Source organism: Amia ocellicauda, chromosome 10 (genome assembly GCF_036373705.1).
Source record: "Amia ocellicauda isolate fAmiCal2 chromosome 10, fAmiCal2.hap1, whole genome shotgun sequence".
NCBI classification, from domain to species: domain Eukaryota; kingdom Metazoa; phylum Chordata; class Actinopteri; order Amiiformes; family Amiidae; genus Amia; species Amia ocellicauda.
This window is the reverse complement of record NC_089859.1, coordinates 32780358-32801911: the sequence shown is the minus strand read 5'-3', so window position 1 is coordinate 32801911 and position 21554 is coordinate 32780358. Positions and strand designations below refer to the sequence as shown.

The 21554-nt window shown below is 37.3% G+C and overlaps 2 protein-coding genes across 2 annotated transcripts in view; one reads left to right on the top strand and one right to left on the bottom strand.

Annotated features, from left to right (window-relative positions):
• LOC136760536 (eukaryotic translation initiation factor 3 subunit H) overlaps nucleotides 1-18444 on the bottom strand; it is a 119988-nt gene extending 101544 nt beyond the window's left edge. The window contains exon 1 of the mRNA XM_066715974.1: nucleotides 18281-18444. Within this exon, the coding sequence (XP_066572071.1) occupies nucleotides 18281-18397 (117 nt within the window). The 5' untranslated portion in view covers nucleotides 18398-18444. The remainder of the gene's footprint in view (nucleotides 1-18280) is intronic.
• Nucleotides 18445-18837: 393 nt separating this feature from the next.
• On the top strand, nucleotides 18838-20601 carry utp23 (UTP23 small subunit processome component). Its single transcript, XM_066715973.1, has 3 exons — nucleotides 18838-19192; nucleotides 19391-19565; nucleotides 19944-20601. Exons 1-3 carry the CDS (start codon nucleotides 19005-19007, stop codon nucleotides 20328-20330), a joined length of 750 nt encoding a protein of 249 aa, XP_066572070.1. The 5' UTR covers nucleotides 18838-19004; the 3' UTR covers nucleotides 20331-20601.
• The last annotated feature ends 953 nt before the right edge of the window (nucleotides 20602-21554 follow it).

Sequence of the window (21554 nt, the reverse complement as noted above, 5' to 3'; positions counted from 1 at the left end):
AGGAGATATTTATTAGTGGCAAAGATGCCACTAAAACTATTTAAAATCCAAACAAAGTGTATTTTTAGCCTTCGAGTTGAGATGATCTGATCGTCCACGTGCTGACATACAAAACTTGTGCCGGCCAGAGTTAGGCCAACTGTAAAAATAGGGATAACCAAACATGACAGCATTATAAATACTGTGCTTCAAGGCTTTGTAGTGGAAAGCTCAACTTAAGTCTCACAGGGATTTAAATGTATTTACAATCTCTCTCCACAGGCCATGAACTCACCTGAAGCATAACCTGAACACCTACAGGTTACTTCTACCGACAGCCCCAGGGCTTTATTGAAGGAACGTCTGAATAAAGTCCACAAGGCCCTCTAGGTTCCTCTTGAAAAATTCACAACAGACTGTGAATGAAGATAACTTGCATACCACACAGGCATTGCGGTACATTAAACTGATGTGAAATACATCTGAACCACTGACAGTCTCTCATGGCAGCTTTCTGTTGTCCTCTCTCTAATGGCCATTCATGCTTTCTTGAGCTAAAAAAAAAAAAAACCCAATTCAATTCCTCTTTCAAGGCCATGCCATATACAAACTTCAAAACACGAGAACAAGTATACATTAAAACAAGGCCTCAGGCAAATTGCAGTTAAAAAATAGATTATCTTCTAATCAGCCTACTATTCCTGGCTTACTGTGAAGCACAGCGTAACCTTATTTTTGAAGTAAAGAAATATTTCTGTAAGTATATATTTATAGAAAGTATAGATGAAGCAATCTTACAAACAAGGGGGAATATGAAATAGTTCTATCAGTATTGTCGGTAACTACGACAATTATTCCTGGCTTGAGAACACTTTTTTTTTTTTTTTTTTTAATTTACACAAGAAAGTGTACTGAATTATGATTAGAAATAGTTGAGAAGGAAGGAAAGTGGGCAACTTCCAGTACCGTGGGCAGCTGTTGTTTTTGATTTACTGGTAGTAGAAAAGCCTAGAACTGTTGAAAGAAAGGGTAATTTTCTGATGGAAACTTAATCAGCTACACACAAGTATGTAACTCAAATAGGGAAGAGAAAAAAAAAAACAGTATTACAGTCACGAAAAGATTCAGGATTGAGAAATTGTTTAATTCAACATTTTGCAGCCTAAATGACTAATGCTTGAGTCCCGAGTGGGGAGTTTCAAATGCATTGGTCACACATGTATTTATTGTGCCCAGCGATGGCCTGACATCCCATCCAGAGTGTATTCCTGCCTTTCGCCCTATGCCTGCCGGGATTGGCTCCAGCTCCAGCGGTTTCGAAAATGGATGGATGGATGGAAAAAAATATATATATACAAGAATAAATAAAATCCCTGTTATGAATGTAGATGTGGAGTAACCAAAACTAAAAACTAGTGCATTTCACTCCTGACAAATGGTTCTAAATGCATTTAAAAATCTATAGAATCCCAATGATTTGACTCCTGTAAGGAGGTTTTTATTCTTTTACTGCAGGGTTTGCGATGAATGCGTTTCTGAGGCTTCTCATAAATTATTGCAGTCAAGCTTTTGATTTTATTTTCTGTTTAACTGAAAAACCAAAATTAGATTATTATTCACGTGTTATAAACTGGAGACGTTTTAGTCTTTGTCAGTTTCCAATAAAGCAGAGATAGAACTGGACCCCCCCCCGCAAAAAAATAATGTTCCTTATCTGTAACTTTAATGCAGGTTACCTTCATAAAATACAGGCTAAACTGCACAATTTGTAAGATGCCATTGTATTGTCTGTTTTAGTAATTCCTGGAATGAACACATGACAAATAATATACTTGCAAGTAAATAACTACACATGAAAAATAATAAACTAGAAAGAAAATAAATGAGGACAAATTAAATTGGACAATTAAATGTAATACATTAAATGTGCAAAAGGAGGAGACTATTAAAAATACATTTAAAGGGGGAACAAAACAAAACAAATAAAAAAACGTCTCTTTCTTTCTATATAAATTAATCTCTCACTTCAGCAGAAAGAAGTGGCTACTTCTATAGTTTCTCTCAAGAGAGGACTGCCTGTACTGTAACACCAGAGCACTGAAGCGGATTATTAAATTCACATTAAATGTTAATACCTGGCATAAGTCTTTTTTTAATCTCTGTGAAAAGGTACTCAGAGCAGACTTCTAAATATGAGATGCGTGACCAAAAAAAGGATGCCCATATAGGGACCATATATATATATATATATATATATAAAGTATATGTAATACATATTATATATATATATACATATTATATTATATTATATGAGAGAGAGAGAGAGCCTACATTTTATTATTCCAAGGGGTGCAGAATGTAACAGAAACTATGCATTTCATTTGATCTCATATTTCCTGTGCTCTTAAAACAGTTTAATTGACAGAAATATAGATAAATAAAACCATAGCACTGCTCAGAATTCAGTGTGATAAAATCTGTACTGCTGACTGGCATCTGGTGGGAGTCAGTACTTTAAACATGAGAATGTCCTGAGGTTGAGTTCACATCAGCGTACAGTTTTTTTTTTTTTTTTAAGGCAGTCTACCATCTGATGTAACCTTCGACATCCTGAAGCATGGGTTTGTCACCAATGTGTCTATGGTGTTCCTAAAGAAATGTAGTCATAATTTATGACAATGTAGTACAACTGTTATATAACTCTCCATATGTCAAATGTACCATTTAATAGTAACATGAAAAGCACTAGCTCATAAATGGAATGAGTCAGCCATTTTGGGAAACCATAAGTAAATCTCAAAGAAACAGTGTCACAGGTGGTATTAGTAGTTCAAAATGCAAGATCACTTCTTTTTTCATTTTCATTGCTGCTCAAGATAATAAGTATACCTGCAGAGACTTTCACTGAAATCACACAGCATTTCCAAATATCATTTACCCGAGGCATAAAAATCAGACTAAATGAATGCACCAGCTATCAATTCAAGATAAGAAACTAGGTCTGCAGGGTAATAGAAAAACAATTTCTTCATCTGCAATGTTTTCCTAATCCTTGTATGGAAGCATTACTAAATTATATATTGACCCATCTCTATACTAGATGCTTCGTACAACAATAGGTTGGTTCAATGTTCTCTACAGTCAAATTTAAAATGTTTTTGTAAAAGATATTAGGCTCAAGCCAAACAAAATAGAAGACTCGTTTACTATTGGCTTTCTTTTTTCATATTGAAGGAGTTATTAGGAAGAGCTTCTAAATGTGACCGTTCAAATGAAAATACAAAATGCGAGGTAACGCTCAAACCCAAAAGATTTTGGAGATTCTACAGTCCTACTGCATCCTAAACTTACTGCAGGAACGGCCACAAGAGCTGTTGCCAGAGAATGTAATGTTCATTTCTCTACCATGAACCGCCAAATTTTATTTTAGAGAATTTGCCAGTATGTCCAAAACTGGCCTCACAACCGAAGACCACGTGTAACCACACCTGCCCAGGACTCCACATTCAGATTCTTCACCTGTGGGATTGTCCGAACCAACCACCTGGACAGCTGATGAAACTGTGGGTTTGCACAACCGTGGGTTTGCACAACCGTGGGTTTGCACAACCGTGGGTTTGCACAACCGTGGGTTTGCACAACCTTCTCAGGGAAGCTCATCTGCATGCTCATCTTCCTCACCAAGGTCTTGACCTGACTACAGCAATATTGTTTTAAGTCTATCTAAACTACTTCTCCACACCAGATCCCTGAACAATGTGCCCCAGCCCCCAACACACAGAACAGAGAACACACTGCAGTCCCTCTACATGACAGTCCCAGACTGCTGAAGTATGAAAACAAAATTAAGCAGCTCTATATTGTAAAAAGATAGGTATTATGTTCCTTATAAAATGGACCTTTATTAAAATGAACACATTCCCTCAGTAATGGCTATGGGTAGCTTTTATTGCAAGAGATTTCTTAATTTCCTGAATGAAAATCACTCTTCAATGCACACCGATAGATAAACATAAGGAAGCAGTGATTGATTCCTAAATTATAACTACTGTTTAGAAGCATGGCTTGCAGTATTGCTCTTCTGGTGCAATAATACAATTTCCCTGATACGCTATATCAGAGGCAGTGGTGCACAGTTCTGATCCTCAAGGGCCACAATCCCACAGGTTTCATAGCATTCTGCCAATGATCAAAAGCTTGAAATCTGGAGAAAGGATTAGACTGGTCCAATTAAAAAAAGAATGAGTTTAAAGCGGTAATTAAGAGCTCAGGTGGAAGGAAATCCAGCTGGCCCCCTTGGCCTTTGAGGAATGGAGCTTGAACCCTCACCACTTCCATACATTTCCTATACAAACTTTCTTTTTCACTTGGGCCTGGAGTTGAATACATTTCATGTTGCCTGCCATTTCATTTCAAACTAAGTTTGTGTTCTAGTACGTTACTAGTTTTCCTCCATAGTACTCTGTGCCTAGATTAATCTCCAGCAGCAATCCTTCAAGTCTTATAAATGACTAAAGATCATGAACATAATTTTTACCAACGAAGCCATTCATTTGTAACTGAAAGCCAAGCTCCAATGCACATGAGTATGTACAATATCATAAAGAAAAACCTGATTCAACACTAATTCTGGATACGAAACAAATGGCAAAATTCAATTTTGTTTCTTAACCTTTTTAAATGGTCTGATTATATCCAGGTCCAATGAAAATTATAATTTGATTCAGTACAAACTGACGGCATTATGAATGTTTTCTAAACACAGAACAAGACATTTTGTGTGCCCAATTTGTACACGTTTTTCTGTAAAGCATCTGCTCAAAAACTAAATCGTGGGTTGTTTTTTTTCCCCCGGTCGCTTACTGAGGACCAACACTGAAGTGGAATGGCTTCAAAGTTGAAAAAAATGTGTGTGACATGGTACATTTGGTGCATGTCCCACTCTTCAAAACAATCCTTTGAAATGTTGCAAGACAATGAACACGGCTACTTTGTGACTTGGGTTACTTGTCCTATTTTTCAGTGAACACTATCAATGCAGGACATGTTTTGGGTTGATCTTGTTGATCATAATAATCCGTGACTTGAGCCGATAAGATAACCAAGTTCAGTAAGCCAGTAAATTGAATGGAAATTTTTGATGAACTAAACAACCTAATTCTAAAAAGCCAGCAGGGTGTGATGGAATTGATCCATCCTTTTTAAAATTATCTGCTGGTATAATCTTCAAGCGGCTTTTCTTATTGATTTTATCTCTTTAAACAGCTGAAAGTCCCAAAGGGAAGGGAATCTGAATTTCACACTTCTTTTCAAAGAGTGATAGTGAGGATACTCATTTCAATATTCATAGTGTATTTTGATCTATAATGTATATTGTTTGTCAAAGATAAAGGGGGGGTTGTGTTTCAAAATAAATGTCCCTTTATTTCTCAGCAATTAAGTATTTTTCACTCAGACTACAGGACGATAGTTGCTGCCTTTTAACAAAGTATATGAAGGTTATTGATAACATACAAGGCTACTGCAGCCATGTTCTTAGATTAATCGAACTGAATCATGCTGCAGATTGTCTGATTTGCATAAAAATGCCAGCAGTATTGGTTATCAGTTTGAAGCCATGACCTGGTTTTAAACCAATCTCTGCCCAAGAGTGCAACCCTAGGTCAAGAAGGACTTTAGAGTTTTAGATTTGGATGGTGTTTTTTTTTTTTTCTGTAAATACTAATCATCAGGTAGCCCATCCACTTATCTCATATACAGATAAACAATTAAAGTGAAATCTTGTATTCTGTACGCATTTATCTGCAGACAGGATTGCAAGACATGCAGTTTAATTCTGCCAGCCAGCCTAAAAAAGCTTTCATTTGAATTTAACGGCTAATGCAAGTCAAACTAAACTGACAGTATTTAGCATATTTAATCTCACAAAGCCCCATAGTTTAAACAGGTACATGGTCGTGCCGAACACGGTACAACTTACAGTTATGCAGGAAAATAGCTTCATATTAAAATAACTTCAAAACATATTCTGATATTTTAAATGAAGGATGTTTTGTTGATTGTTTTTTTTTTTTAATAAATATGGATCAAAATGCTTGGGATGGAATCGTTCCTATACAAATGCTGTTTAAATAATTCTCTTATAGTGATCAAATAGTCTGCTTATAGTGTTCATTTTGGGTGTTTTCATACATTTCAGAAAATGGAGAAAAATAAAACGAGGTAATTAAATTACTTTTTACCTGCCATGATAGGCCTATTTAGCTGGCGGTAAGCCATCTGCTTCCGGTTGGCTACCTACACATTGAAATCATGACGGGGGAAAAAAGGTTTTCGCTCAATGATAAATATTGTCTCCTGGAAAAATATGACAAGCTGCCTAAAATAGCAAAAGGGATGCTGCAGTGAAACTTGGTGTTCCTCCGACTACCTTGTGTTGGTGTACTCAAAAAACAAGATACGGTCATGGCTTGTGATGGAGAAAGAAAAAATATGTGCGAGGGGGAAGCACCTGTGGTGGAAGCTGCCCTCGTCAGCTGGATTGATAATGCTCGGTAACATAATGCCCCCTTGAGCGGGCCCTTGGCGAGGGAAAAGGCAGTCCTGGGAGAGGACAATTTCAAAGTGTCCATAGGCTGGTTTGAGTGATTTAAAAAGAGAGAACATTGTGTTTAAGAAACTGCACAGGGAGGCTGCTGAGGCTGACACGATGTCACGCGATGAATGGCTTGAGACCCAGTGGGGACAGATGAGACAAGAATACACGGAGGAAAACATTTGGAATGCTGATGAGCGCGCACACTGCCTGTCCGTTACGCACCCTATGCTTCTGCATGGCTGACCAGGAATCCCTTTGTGGAGTGGTTGAAGGAGTGGGATCGCAAACTGAGCCAAGAAAGGAAGAATATTCTGCTGCTTGTGGACAACTGTACAGCCCATTATGTGAAAAACACAACACTGAGAAACATCGAAGTTGAGTTCCTGCCAAAGAACACAACCTCCATTCTCCAGCCCTGTGTCCAGCCCTGTCATCAGAACAGCTAAAGCTTACTTTCGCAAGGAGATGGCCCACACTGTATTGCGCCAAATTGATGATAGGAGTAGACCTACTGCTGCAGACATCGCCAAAAAAATAAATCAGCCTCCTGGACTCTATTATCATGCTAAGGGATGCCTGAGCTGATGTGGGGGCCTCCGCAATAAGAAACTGCTGGAGGAAAAGGTCTGGTCATGTCACCAGAGGAGGAACTGGAAACTGTTGATCCTCCTGCCGAGATCAGCACCGAGAAGTTTGAGCAGTGGGTCACAACTGATGACAGCACCCCTGAATCAGAGCCTGTTACTGATGAGGACATCATCGCGGAGGTGAGAGAGCGCTTTGTTTGTGAAGTTTGTGAAATGACTTTTCCAGGCGGCACAGAGCCGACACAAAAAACAGGTGTAGCCTCATTTGTTTGTAGGCAAGTTATTGTTATGCAGTTTTTATTTTTTGACTTAGATCAGAATATTTTATGATTACGTTTGTTTTCAAACTCTGCTACCAGTTCGGCATTGATAGCCTACAATTTATTTATTTTGAAATGCACTGAAACCACCAGCAAGCTGTGGCTTAGCCTAGCCGATTTGCACTACCAACATATTTTGAAAGTCAATAAAATTCAGTTAATAGCGAAGCTGTCCGTTTCATTACTTTATATTCATGTAATAAATATATAAATGTTAATTAAAAGAAAACAGATGACATAGGCTTCAAATGCATTGACCCTTGACATTTAGAGTGGAGTACTTTACCAGAGGCCTAATTTTTATTGCAAATCCACAACAAAATTAATTTCGCAAAATCCTTTTATGAGGATACCAAAGGCAAGAAAATTTAGAGTAATGTGCTGAATTCAATTTCTGCACCGAGTTTAAAGGGGAAAAAATCCCAAGAGTTGAGTTAGCCAAATATGATGTGCTTACAAATGATGTGAAGTCACTACAAGGATATTATAAATGAGGAAACCAGTGCCTCGCACCCTGGAGATAAAAATGTTTTGCGCTCTTCCTATAATGAGGTCCTTACGGCAGGAAATAACCCAGAACAGATGGCAAAACAAAGACTTAACTATCACAGCAATGTTAACAGAAATGAAGCAATTACAGAACAATACCCAGTTCTTGCTCAAACCCATGTTGATTTTACTGTAAATGGCTCACACAAGCAACAAGATGCTCTACTACACAAATATAGAAGCAGACTTAACTTTTTACTAAATGTACCCCATTCACAAACATTATTAATAAATCTTATAGAATCTGTGATGAAATGTTTGGCCTAATCCTCTGTCTATCATCTGCCATGCTCCGATTTGCATTCTCTATTGACTTTCTTTTCTCGGCATGTATTCAGTTCAGGATCTTTGTCCTGGCATACAGCTCTTTTCACTCCTGTGCTCCCTCCTACCATAAGTCTGCTTTCTCCTTATATGCCTTTGCCCTTTCTTTGCTTGCGGACAAGCCTTGCATCCTTTTACTCTCCAGTCTCCCGTGCACACTCTCTCTCTCTCTCTCTCGCCTCCTACAATCTCACCTGCTCAGGCTACACTTCAGGTCAGTCAGACAGTCACTCTGCTCCTGCACCTATTGATCGTTGTACTGCTCTGCTTCAGTCATATATCACTGCACATGTATTGTATGGTATGTATTAGACTCCATTAATATTATATTTCTGCATTAGTTAAACTCTTGTACTGCACCATGTACACAAGCAAATGTATAATGCATTAGCCTATGTTATTATTGCAATTTGTTCTTGTGGATTATTTTGCATTAGTGTGTAAAAGGTGTGGATTAATATCTACACATTGTAACAGCAGGCATTTCAGAGCAGAAGTAACTAAAAACCTACTAGGATAATAGTAAGTAATTGAAAAACATCAAAACATTCAGTCTGTGTGCTAAAACAATTACTATTATTTGATACAAACCTGGCAACTTACAGCTTTTCCAAGAAAACCTATAGATAAGTTTTCATGACAGAAATGCACAGCCTACACATGCCTTCCCACTGCTGAAAACGTTGTACATCGTATAACTGTATAGCATTATGTTCCGAGACATATGTGAAAAACTGTTTATTAAAATAAATAGTTATTAGTCAGCAAACCGCCCCACAGCTACCATTTCTGGAACAATGTTTCACAGATAAATCAATTTGCAAACTGTTGGCATGGCAACAACTCCTAGGTTTAATCAATGCACTGTTATTTTTATTCCATTGCGAATGCTGAACCTATAAGGTAGAGCTCAGGAGTTCTCTCTCTCCTTTGGTGTTGTCATTATATTATTTCACCCAGGATGCTTGCTTAAGAAAATATTCCACTTAAATATTTTTCCGTGTCATTTATTGTACTGATGTAACATTTTCTTCAATGAACACGGGAAGCCCACAGAAATCATTAATACCACATCATTTGTAACCTGAAAAACTAAAATTAAATAAACACTACACCGCATCTGAAATGAGCGTTTTCCTACTGCAAATAAGCTCATTTGCACTGCAACTAGGCTGCATCTTCATTTATATTCACCCTGCACAGGAGAAACTGTTCAGATAAATCACATACATTCTTATAAATGTTTCACAAATTACTGCAGGTTTTAAGGTCCAGTGTTTGTGATAACTCAAACTAAGACAGAATCCAGACACTAGATAATTCATACAGTTCTTCAAGACACTGCTGTAGTAACAGTAATTATTAATAAAGATACATTTATATATCTACAATAGATATTTCATATCAGTTTTCCCTGCAAATGTATTGAACCTTTAAGTTCAATAATAAGGTCAGAAATTAAGCTGATTTCATTCATTTTCTTCAAAACGTGATGGATTACTTCATTCACTGCACACTGTTAGTAACTAGGCTAAGAATGACATTGTGATTCACACTGTATTATGTTAGCTTCCCCTTGTTCTGCACCATACTAAGTGATGGGAAAAGCTTACCTGGGTTGAACAAAGTTAGCTAAGGTTTCCAAAGTAAGCTTGTTGCGTTTCAGCAGTGTCAATAAAACACAAAGCAATACATAAATCACAGCAAAGAAGCTTACTTTAGTTTTTCAGAACAACCAGGAGCTATAGTTTGTTTATTCTGCAGGTGGCTTATGCCTTCCAAAATGTACTTTTGCCAAAATGGATTTGGAAAGCACTGACAAGAATGAAGCCAGGCAGGCGACATGTTCGGATTTCATAGCGAACAAGAGAATACAAAGTCACAATACTTTCAATTTGAATTAAAAATAAAATTATGAATATTACTCTGCCTGTTCAACACGGAAATCGTTTTGTTTAGCTAGATTTGGAAAATAAAATGAGGCCTTACAGATAAAAAGAAGTGTAGGTTTTGGGTTCCCCTTGGTTGGTGAGAATTTATTTTGCATGCGAGAAAACAAGTGTACTTTTCAAAACCAAGTAACTTCTACATGGAAGAGAGGAAAAGCTCTTCATTACCAAAACACAACATGCTACACTTGACAGTGAGAGATCACTTGGGATTTACACAAAACTACCAACTACAAAATGCAGTCGTTGGTTTTATACTCAATTATGGGTGTGAAAGCTGGTCACTTAATGTAAAAATTATACAGAAACTGCGGTCAACAAAGATAAAGGAAAGGTGTATGCTTGGAATAACAAGAGAGAAAAGTAATGGATCAGAGAACAAAATAAATGTGACATTGAAAGTAGTGAAAATGTTAACATGGCTAAGGACACATTCCAAAAAGAACAGGTTAAGGTAAGACTATGGAAGTTATTGAGTGGATAACAAGAGGTGAAAAAAAGACCACAGAAGATGACCACATAACAGATGGGAAGATTAAATAAAATGCACAGGAGGGCCATGGAAAAGAGAATCAAGTGGAAATATAACCAATTCTACTGTTGAAGTTTGCTTAAAAGTAAGAACTCTGGTTAAGAACTAAGGTAATGTACTGCAAAATCTGCCTGTCCAGCAAAAGGAGGAGAAAGGCAATGGACCATCATTTTCTAATGGGGCATTTATCTTGTCAGTCCTGAGTAGAAGTCTTTGGAAAAGCCCTATCAGTCTTCCTTAGTTGTGAGGCACGCTGTAGGACAGGAAGCTCTAGAACGGACGGCGATAAGTCATGTGAACAGGACCAGATAACAATCACTTGTTTGTCTGAATGGATAGGCACTAGCTTCTAAAACCCCGAAACCTGATACATTTCTCCATATCCAGTTCAACAAAAACAGCGATTGGCAAAAAGAAAAAAAGACTACAGCCGAGGTAAAGTCGCCTAAGGTGTCTTCTGCACTTTCAAAGCTTATAAACTAAAGACTCTAATGTCATCCGGAGAGGGTCAGTGCAGGTTTCTAAATTAATCGCCCAAAGGTTGCATTTAAGAAGTTTAGCCTACGTTTTTAACTACTTGATTCTGGAGATGTGACTGAAAAATAAACAACGCTGTAAGGTATTTCACTCCCACTACTGTGGAAATGTGACCACCCATGTGGAAATCTTTTGTTTCGTTTTGTCAGTTTACAATATCACCGAATTAGCCGAGATCTATTACTTTATTTTGTGCTCCCAGAAGCTATAAGCACATTTTCTAGATGGTGTGGAAACTAATAGACCTGATATCTGGGCCTTTTCATCATTAGGTCTTAAGGAAGTCAAACGGATGAATGTTTCACTTCATGGCGACCTCCTCAGTCCAAAAGTGGTGTTCTGGGAGTAACTGCTAAAAAACATATTTGCATAATTGTCTATGATGAAAAGCAGAACACTGTCATACAGTACTGTAACTGTTTATTCACGGACATGTCACTGGTTAGTTTGGTCTCCTTGAGGGGACTCTGGTCTACAGTATTGTTTTCATGTCTCATTGAGGTCTCTATGATGTAATTAAGAAGAAAAAGCAAGTCAATTTATCACCGTTTTCTTCCCTTTTTATTATTGGCACTGTTGATGTTACCTGACGGTAATGAAAACTACATTTTAAATGCAGTGAGAAAATATTGCCCCTCCAGGTATCAAAAATGATCATTTTCAATTTTGTTTCTGAACCTATCAACCACAATGATAGTCATTTTTCAGCCCCATTATACCAGTTTCATGATTAATATACTTGAAGACAACAGATTTGAAAGATTACAACTCTGGGGAAGGCAGGGACTACATTACTAGTCTAATCAGTTATACATTTATTTTTTGCGAGGCACAAGGCTTGAGAGATTCTTTGTTGCGTCTAATCAATTTGATTAAATTAAGTTATATTTATTTTATTTTTTAATTCAGCACTCAGAGGAAGCTGCCATTCTCGATTATATTTTTTTTTTTCCTCTTTTAATCACCCACATTTTATCAGGCTTTCATTCGATTGTAAAATGTAGAACAAGCCAACACACGAGTGTCTGCTGAATCATAAACATCTCATCTGCTGCATGTCAAAAAACTGATCACCTGCAAACAACCACCCACTGAAGCAGCATGCACAGAAGAATACAATAAAACAATCCAGAAAATACCCCTGTGCCCAATTTGCCAGATTTGTGCCGATGCATCCATTGAAACAAATAAAAAAGCTCTAATAGCAGTGTGGTAAAGTTGTAGCTGTACATTTAAATGCTTAAATACTAATCTAAATGAAAAGGCTAGATACAAATGTAAATTATTTTTGCAAGGTGGGGATCACTCATCACAATACAGGGTTCCACCAAATAAAAACTTTAAATCACCCACAAATTGCCAATTACAATCTAGTACCCTCTCACATTTTGGCAAGTAGTAGAAAGTAATTGCTGACAATAAAATAAACCACAAATCAGGTACAGGTTAATTTTATTAGTCATAAGAGTCCTTTTCACTACTAAAAAAAATAAATAAAATAAAATGGGCCACAACAAACAATGCTGTATGATCAAAAATATATATATAGGCGTAAACACTGAAAATACACAAGACAGCAAATATGACTACAGACACAAGGAGCTTCTCAAAACTGAAAAGCTGTCTGCAAATGGAATATCTTAAGATGTTTGCCAACCCACATAAAACTTGTCAGTAAACACTTGATCTATAGCTGTATAATACTCAAATTAAAAATTCTAGGTGCATCAAGCACAAAAAAAAAAAATACTAAGTCATCTACTGGGATACTTTGAGTGCTTGAAAGGTCAGACGTCATCAGAAAGCAAGAGGCAAGATCAATCTGGTTGGAAATGAAAGTCTTTCACTTTGCTGCTGTTATTTTTCCTTAAAAATTCAACACACAGAAGGATGCATTTCAAAAAGGACTGGGACTGCAGCAAAAGAGCATGATGCTGAATTTCAGTTGGTCTTCGCCCTCACAGCAACTAAATTCTCTAAATGATGCATTTTTGTTTCCTTCAGATTGATCTATAAGGTTTGAACTATAGCCTTCGCAAACCTGACAAGTCTGACAACTACTCTTGAATTCCTCCGGAAATAACACGGGTACTAAATGAGTTTATGAAGGTAGAGTTTGTAAACCAGGCAATCCTACTGACTTTCTGATGACCTTAAAAGAATATATACAGCTAACAGCGTTGTCCTGGAAAAAGATTATTCTAGGACCATAGCTAAAAGCAACCTCCCAGTTGATCTGCACACTGAATTCTAAGTCGTGCTATTAGTAGTCATAGTCATACACAGATTGCTTGCCCTCTTGGATCAGTTATGCAATGGCGCCCCAGAACGTCAATTCTATATGCATTCCATATGTCATATTGTCAAGGTGTGCAGTGCTTGAATAAATGCATTAGGTGCAGATTAGACATGCACACAGCCCATGAAATGCAAATGGGAAAACTAACTATTCAGGTAGTCAATGTGCATAGATCCTGAAGACTTATTAAAAGCAATGACCTCTGTGGCTTCAATTCAAATTCAAAGATGAATTGTTTTCCAAAGTTATCGCAACTAGAAGTCATCTGAAGCTGTAAGCTGCACAATTAGTTCTGCCATTAAAAAGGAAGCATATGGACTCCCATATCAATGGAATTGTCATCGCTTTATAAACTACTTCAAATCGGAGAGTGGCAAACGTGGCTCAGTGGGTTAATTAATATTGGGAGGAATGCAGAATCCTCAGGTTTGAATTTCAGACAATGAGGGGGACTGCTGCCCATGCACAAATATGTAAGCAACTGTAATGTTAAAGGTACTCTTTTTATCTAAAGCTGCACATCCAGGGTATATGTCTCAACCAGTAAAAACACAGACTGAGCCCTCTAGATACTGATAGGGCTGGCACAAGGGTAAACTGTCTGAAACTGTGTGCCCACCCACCCCCAGGAGTGGTCACAATACAATTGTCAGGTTTAGTCTACACACAGTGACTCAGTTAAAGCTTTAAAAAAAAAAAAAAAAAAAAGACTCCATAATGATAAACACAAGACCTTTAAGATATTGCAAAAGTGAAATCAGAAGTTCTCTTAGCCACAGTATATTATATGTACTATATATTTGTTTTCTTACCACATACATGAAAAACACCTTGAAGGGGACTTTTCATTTATTTATTTTAATTAACATAACATTTTTGAGGAATGGTCCCTGTGAAAAAGCAAACAAAAATGGGTCCCTGCAGCAACAAAAATAAATGTTCAGAAACACTGGTGCATCATTCCACCTCCATTCCACCATAATGCTTAACAAGAGAAAATAATATAAAGTTGTAAGTCACTGGAGGGAAGAGGTTTTTTTGTTGTTGTTGTGGTTTTGTTTTTTTAATAGAGGTGGGTGGTTTGGTTTGCTTCTATATACAATGTATTCAATGTCTGTCTGACAGAGTTCACATGCAAGCCTTTAATCTCAAAGATGCCAAGGATGAAAGCTTTTGAAGTTCTCCACAGAAACTTTTAGTTTGGTGCCACCATTAAAGTTTTCCCATGTTTTTTTTTTTTTTCCTCACAGGAAGAAGTCTATACTCCTTCCACAGTAGAGCGGCTGTAAATAAGCAGAGCATGAAAAAGCTTCAGAAACTGATCCCACAAGTTTCGCTTCCCTAGACTTTTTACTTTTCAAAGAACTTTTGCAGTCATTTATATCGACATTTTGTTTAATTACGTTTTGCAGATATACTTAAAGATGTTTCAATATTCAGCCACACATTAGGTCATAAAAACTATAGAAAGGTATTAAACAAAACAAAACAAAAAAACTCCTGCTACAGCCCAACGTTCTGCTATAGTTCGGTTGTCACATGGAATTCAACAAGGTAGAAAAATATCCCAGATCCAAGAATGTGAGAACTGTCACTTATTTCAAATCTGAATATATACTCCCTCGACAATTTAAAACTGCTCACACATGAGCAAAAAAGAAGCTGTCAAAATAGGACAATATACTTCAATGATGATTCAGAAGTACAAAACTATAAACAAAAAAAGGATTCACGGTAGTCTCTTCTGCACAGTGCTGAATTTGTATTCTAGCAACACACTTGAACCATTGCAAGATAAAGGAAAATAACTTTCTTAAATCCATAAATCTTTGTCCTTATTATTTCTGTGGCCTAGAACGCATGTACAGTTACTCTATAGGAAGAAAAAGAAGGGTTACCGAGCAGGAAGCCTCAAAAGACGCAGGCCTATAAAAAGAAAAATCACTACATGATTCAGAAATGCCAGGAAAAGTATGAGAATTAGGTTAGTGCCTCAATTCTTTTTATGAAGACCACACTGAGGAGATTTCTATATTGTAGAAGCATAAAGCAATTTGTACAAGACTGTAATGGCATTTCAAGGTAAAATGTCAAGTTCCTTAAAATAAACGCAGGCAATGTCACTGATAGAGGCCTCATCATGGTATTTTTTAAGTTAATTCTATGACCCCTTTTCTAGGGCTATACCAAATGTTCAGTACACTGACAAAACATGCACTTTCTATTTATGACTGCTGTTTTTCTGTAAACTAACATGAGATTACCTTTACAGCAGGGAGATTTTATTTTTTCACTGGACTGAACCTCACAATGATATTGATATGGCATTGAATATGCACCCGATATCTCATAGAAGACCATTTATATACAACTTTAATCAGGATCTAATTTTAACAAAAACAAATTGCAATCATTACCTAGTCACTAATACAGAGTACCATATAATACGTCTCTGCAAAACTGCATTTTAGGTGGAAACAAATAGGATGTTTAAATTAAATGTACTACAACCAAGTTATTTTACATGAAGTCCACATTTGTATACATGTTTGATAAGGATAAATCCAGATGCCTAATACATATCTTACAATTGAAGTGGCATCTATGGTTCATTCAATTCAAACTAAACTTGTCGTAAAAAAACGGAAAGATTCATGGTCAGATATTAAGGATTTCTCTTATTATTAAATCATAAGAATAAAATATAGGCATAGTTTATAAATGTACAAGCTTTGTAGAAGAAATCTTCAACATTAAACAGTAATGACAAATATGGTTTGAATCTTTATTATTTGTAGTGTGCGTGTGTGTGTGTGTGGGACTGTCTCTAACAATAAATATAAGCAAGACTTCAAGCTCCAAAGAACACAACAGAGATGACAATGTAAAATAAATAATGAAACTCATTAAGTTTTATCCTAAGGGGGAGAAACTATCAAATGCAGTGCTAGTCTAAAAAGTAGGTAAAGGGCTCCATCTACTGCTACAATCTGAAAAGTAAAGTCTTAATACTAGATGTCTGGTAAAACGAATAACTGATGTTAAAATACAGGGAATTTCTTTGGAACAGTGCAAATAAGCATAACTTATTCAGAGACATTTTAATTAATAACAAACACTAGATTATAAGTCTAAATCAGTTATTTCAATAGATAATGGAAGGCAAAGACAACAATCCCACTGTTATATTTTGTGGGTTCAAATCCCGGGTGGGACAGTGCTGTTGTACCCTTGAGCAAGGTACTTCACTTAGACTGCTCCAGTAAAATGCCCAGCTGTATAAATGGGTTCAAATGCAAGTCGCCCTGTATAAGAGCATCTGCTAAATGACAAATGTAATGTAATGTAATTTTAAATGAAGGTGGCCATTTCCTACTTACCCATATTAAACCATTACTGGTAACCATGGATCACATACAGAGATAGCCTTACAGATATCTCATGAATACTTCAGCTAGCTAGAAGGCTACTGCATGTGATCTTCAGCTTGCAATGCTCACATGTTGGCAATATTAAGGGTGCAGATCTGCAGGTCCATGCACAACTCTCACACAGTCATTTCATTATTGTAGAAAACACCGACACAGTATCTTATGAAGAAACTAACCTACTGTTGATTCCGATGCCAGTGATATCATTTTATCAATACAAAGTGAACACCTGACGTGCAAATTACAATTGGCACAAGTGTGCATGCATTTACTGGGCTGCTCATGAACCTACAGAACAAACAAGTATGTGTGCGCCAAGCAAACTTTATACACTTTGGGGGAAACATGAACTAACTGTACATCTACTGCACAATCCAAACTCTTAAAAGGATATTGCATTATTTTTTATAGGAATTTTGTTTCATGTCCGACAGCCTGAAATGTTGTTACAATCCACATTTTGATAATGTAATTCACTATCTTAGAAAATGCTTCATCCATTATGCATAATCTCATCATTCAGGAAATCTATCAAAGTGTAGCCTTGGGCCTTTTAATTAAATGTTATGCATTTGTTATTTAAACTTAACATGGCAATGAGCTGTAAACATTGCAAGAAGAACAGACTGAAGACGGAAAAAGCAAGCTATGCGATGGATACCAAGAGATGAAAAAGACATACAAGACGTCCACATAAGATGGGAAGAGGAAATAACATTTGTGCCATGGATGGAAGAGAGAAGCTGTAGACAAAAGCAAGTGGGAACATCTTGTGCAGGCTGCACCCAGCAGTGCATCGATATGGGTGATGGTGATGATAGTACATACATGTATAATCTCATTACAGTGTGTTATCCCGCAGTAATGTTTGGTGCTCTACATAATCTTGCCAATTGGGGGGAAGATTTAGTTCTAACCAAACTACATGCAACATCCTGGTCAATTAAAACACTGTGGCGTACGACATTTCAATATCCTGTGAGACTGATCTGAATTCTGATTTTAAAAAAAGAAAAAAGATAATATGAAGCATGTAGTTTTGAAACCCAAAGTCTTTCACATAAGTCTCACTTGCGTTCAAACTAAATGCTGCCCATGTGTGCTCCGCCGGGCCGGGGACCCATGCTTATATGAAAGCTCCCAACACCCAACATCCGCCGATCGCCACCACTTACCAGGCCCTCTATCTGGATCTGCTTCACCGGGGAGTCCAGGGTGTTTCCAGAGGCCGGGGCAGGGCTGGCCGCAGCTGTAGCAGCTGCTGTGGGGACCGATTCTTTGCGGGCTGCCATCTTTACGGATTGCGTCGAGAGAAAGGAAGAGACAAAACGCCGCTTTCCCGGATACCGGATACAGGTCAGCGGTGTTGCTCTTTAGTGTGCTCGGCTTAAAACAATTGCTCAGGCCGTCGTTACCGGACAACCATAAAAAAGTATGTTAGAGCTGATGATATGGTGTAGATATGGTGTATATATGTTGTAATATATACCAAACTGAAATGCAACGTCAAACTCAACTGCAAATACATTGACTAGGTTGTCATTTGATTTCTACGGAATTGTTTTTTGTTTCCTTGCTATTTTCAAGATTTTACATTTTTTATTTATTCATTGCATGTATTATATCTCAGATTATGAAAGAAAAAAAAGTTTGGCTTGCTTGTTTTAAATAATTGTTACAATACCCATGTAGACTCTGTTATGTTTCCGTGGGGAAGAAATTCATAGTAAGAACCGGAAGCACGTTTCTGACGAGGCCATGCTTACATGTTTGAGTTCAGCAGCCCTGGGTTGTCTGGCGTTTATGATTTTAATTCACAATATTTTAATTAAAATAATAAATAAATACATGGTCTTGGTTTATACAGATTCGTAACTTTCGATTTGTCTATAAGTTAAAATGAAGGTCAAACGCCAGAAACAAGCCAAGAAAACCATCAGTTTTTATAAATACAACTTCAGTTTCCGGGAACCTTTTCAAATCTTGCTCGATGGCACTTTTTGTCAAGCCGCCCTTAAAAATAAAATTCAAATTAAAGAGCAGATGCCAAAGTATCTGATGGGAGAGGTACAACTGTGCACAACGAAGTAAGTTTTGTGTGATGTGATTTAAGCGATTTAAACTGCATCTGCTGTTCGTGTTTCATCGCTTGTCTATTTACGTATTTGTAAAGTCAGTTACCCCTCTCCAAGCATGCACAAATAAATCAGTAAAAAGTTGTAAATGAATGTGTTTTGTTGCCCTTACATGGTATGTAGATTGAATAATACCATATCCTTCTGTAGTTGTGTTTTAAAGGAACTCGAGTCCCTTGGGAAGGAGCTTTATGGGGCAAAAATTATCTTGCAAAGGTTTCAGATTCGTAACTGCCAGCATTTCAAGGATCCAATTCCAGCATCGCAGTGTCTCAAGTCCATGCTGGGAGAAAACAACCCTCACCACTACTTCATTGCTACACAGGTAATGTCATGATATGCAGATAATGGGGTTAATATTGCTTAAATTTGTATTGAAACGTGGACACCAATTTAGAAAAGAAATGTTAATACTATGGTAGTTGTAGTCAGTTTGGCTAAAATTAAAGCACCAAAAAAATAAATATGCATGTAGTGTTGAATCTACCAATAAATGAATACTCTAGCCTATAAGTTATTAAGGTGAATTGTAACTTTTGAGTATGATGATCCAGGATGCATTGGTTTTATTATTCAGCTTGTAGGCCTATTCTTCAAACGCATAATCCAGCATCACCTACATTAGGGTCCCATAAAGTGATTAATTACATCACTTCTTAATAAAAAGCTCTAAAATATGCTTCTCCTCCGGTGTATTTGGCAGGACCAGGCGCTGACTGCAGCAGTGAAGAAGATTAATGGGGTTCCCCTGCTATTCATCATTCAGAACACCATAGTACTGGATAAGCCCTCTCTCCAGTCAGTGGCTTATGTCCAGGCAATTCAAGCAGGTCAGGTAGTGACAACGCAGGAGCAGAAGAGCATCCAGACCCTGAAAGAGGAGCAAGGCCTGGTGAAAAACATGGAGCGCAAGGGCAAGAAGCGTAAGAGGAAAGGGCCTAACCCCTTGAGCTGTCTGAAGAAAAAGAAGTTGCAGTCACCTTCGGAAAAAACAGCTGATGTCAAGAAAAGGAAAAGGAGTCGTCACAGAAAGCACAACGCGACAGGGCTTTTGACTTTGCAAACGGCAGCTCCGTCTGGCACGGATTAACACTGTCTAGTCCGGCAGACGGAGTGTGTCACTCACTTTGTTCTATGTTTCTTACTCTCCACATCCATAAACTCTTAGTTTTCTTATTTCAGAGATTGTAAAGAAACTATTTTTTCTGTATATATGTCTGTACACATTCATAATCTATGATACATGAAAGGGTTTGTATTGGCTGGATGAGTGAGAACAATTGTTAATTCAGGGTGTTCTTCAGAAAACTAAAATATGTAAATCAACTGAATACTGCAATAAACGTCATTACCATCATGAATACATGTTGATGTTAGCAATTTTTATCATGATGTTGTTTCCCGTAATATTATAAAATTGCGTGAGTTTGTTAAACCATGCTCACATTGGATAAATAATAATGAAATAACCATAAACCGAAAATTAAACCCATGTGCAACATTCAGTGATGATTCTTGCATACATAGAAGAAAGTAGCAGTAAACTACAACACACAATGTTTTAACGGTGGCAGATGTGTCCAGGGTGGATACGTCTCGCCATCTTACCAACCAACCAGACTGATTGATAGTGTCTTGTGTCTTTTTTACTATGAACAGTTAGCATCCCAAAAATAAAAATCACATGCAGGAACTTGCATACAACCGGAAAGCAGCAGGGACCGTTCATGGAGTCTGGATGTGCGGGTAGGGTTTTGAATTTTATAATGGTGCATAAAAAAATCCTATGCCTTTAGTTACTCAGACATTAATTTTTATTATAGTGTTATATTACTTCACAAACACCCTTGTCCAGGGTGACTTACAACCAAGGTGACTTTGTATATATATTAACATACAATTACCCCTTTATACAGAGCTAGGTAAAGTCCCTTGCTCAAGGGTACAACAGCAGTGTCCCCCACCTGGGATTGAACCTACAGCCCTCCGCTTCAGAGTCCAGAGCCCTATACCTTCCATGTTTGATACAAATCTTGACTGTGCTCCAAGGGATATTCAACTTTGATATTGATATTTAATATGATTTTCTTAAACCCATCCCCTGATCTGTTCCTTTCAACAACTTTGTCCTGGAGTTCTTTTGAAAGCTCCTTGGTGCTCATGGTTGAGTCTCAGCTTCGTAATGCTTCGAAACTACAGGAATTGTTGAATGTATCCTGGAATCATGTGAAGCACTGCAATTTAACACAGTTGGAGGCCACTTAACTTGGTGTGTGATTTTGAAGGCAGTTGCTTACACCTGAGCTTATTTAGG

What these genes read in the sequence shown, in the direction of transcription:
- utp23 (XM_066715973.1), top strand. Translation starts at nt 19,005, where the DNA reads ATGAAGGTCAAACGCCAGAAACAAGCCAAGAAAACCATCAGTTTTTAT. An exon ending in GTACAACTGTGCACAACGAA is followed by an intron (nt 19,193 to 19,390) that starts GTAAGTTTTGTG and finishes ATCCTTCTGTAG; the next exon opens with TTGTGTTTTAAAGGAACTCG. An exon ending in ACTACTTCATTGCTACACAG is followed by an intron (nt 19,566 to 19,943) that starts GTAATGTCATGA and finishes TGTATTTGGCAG; the next exon opens with GACCAGGCGCTGACTGCAGC.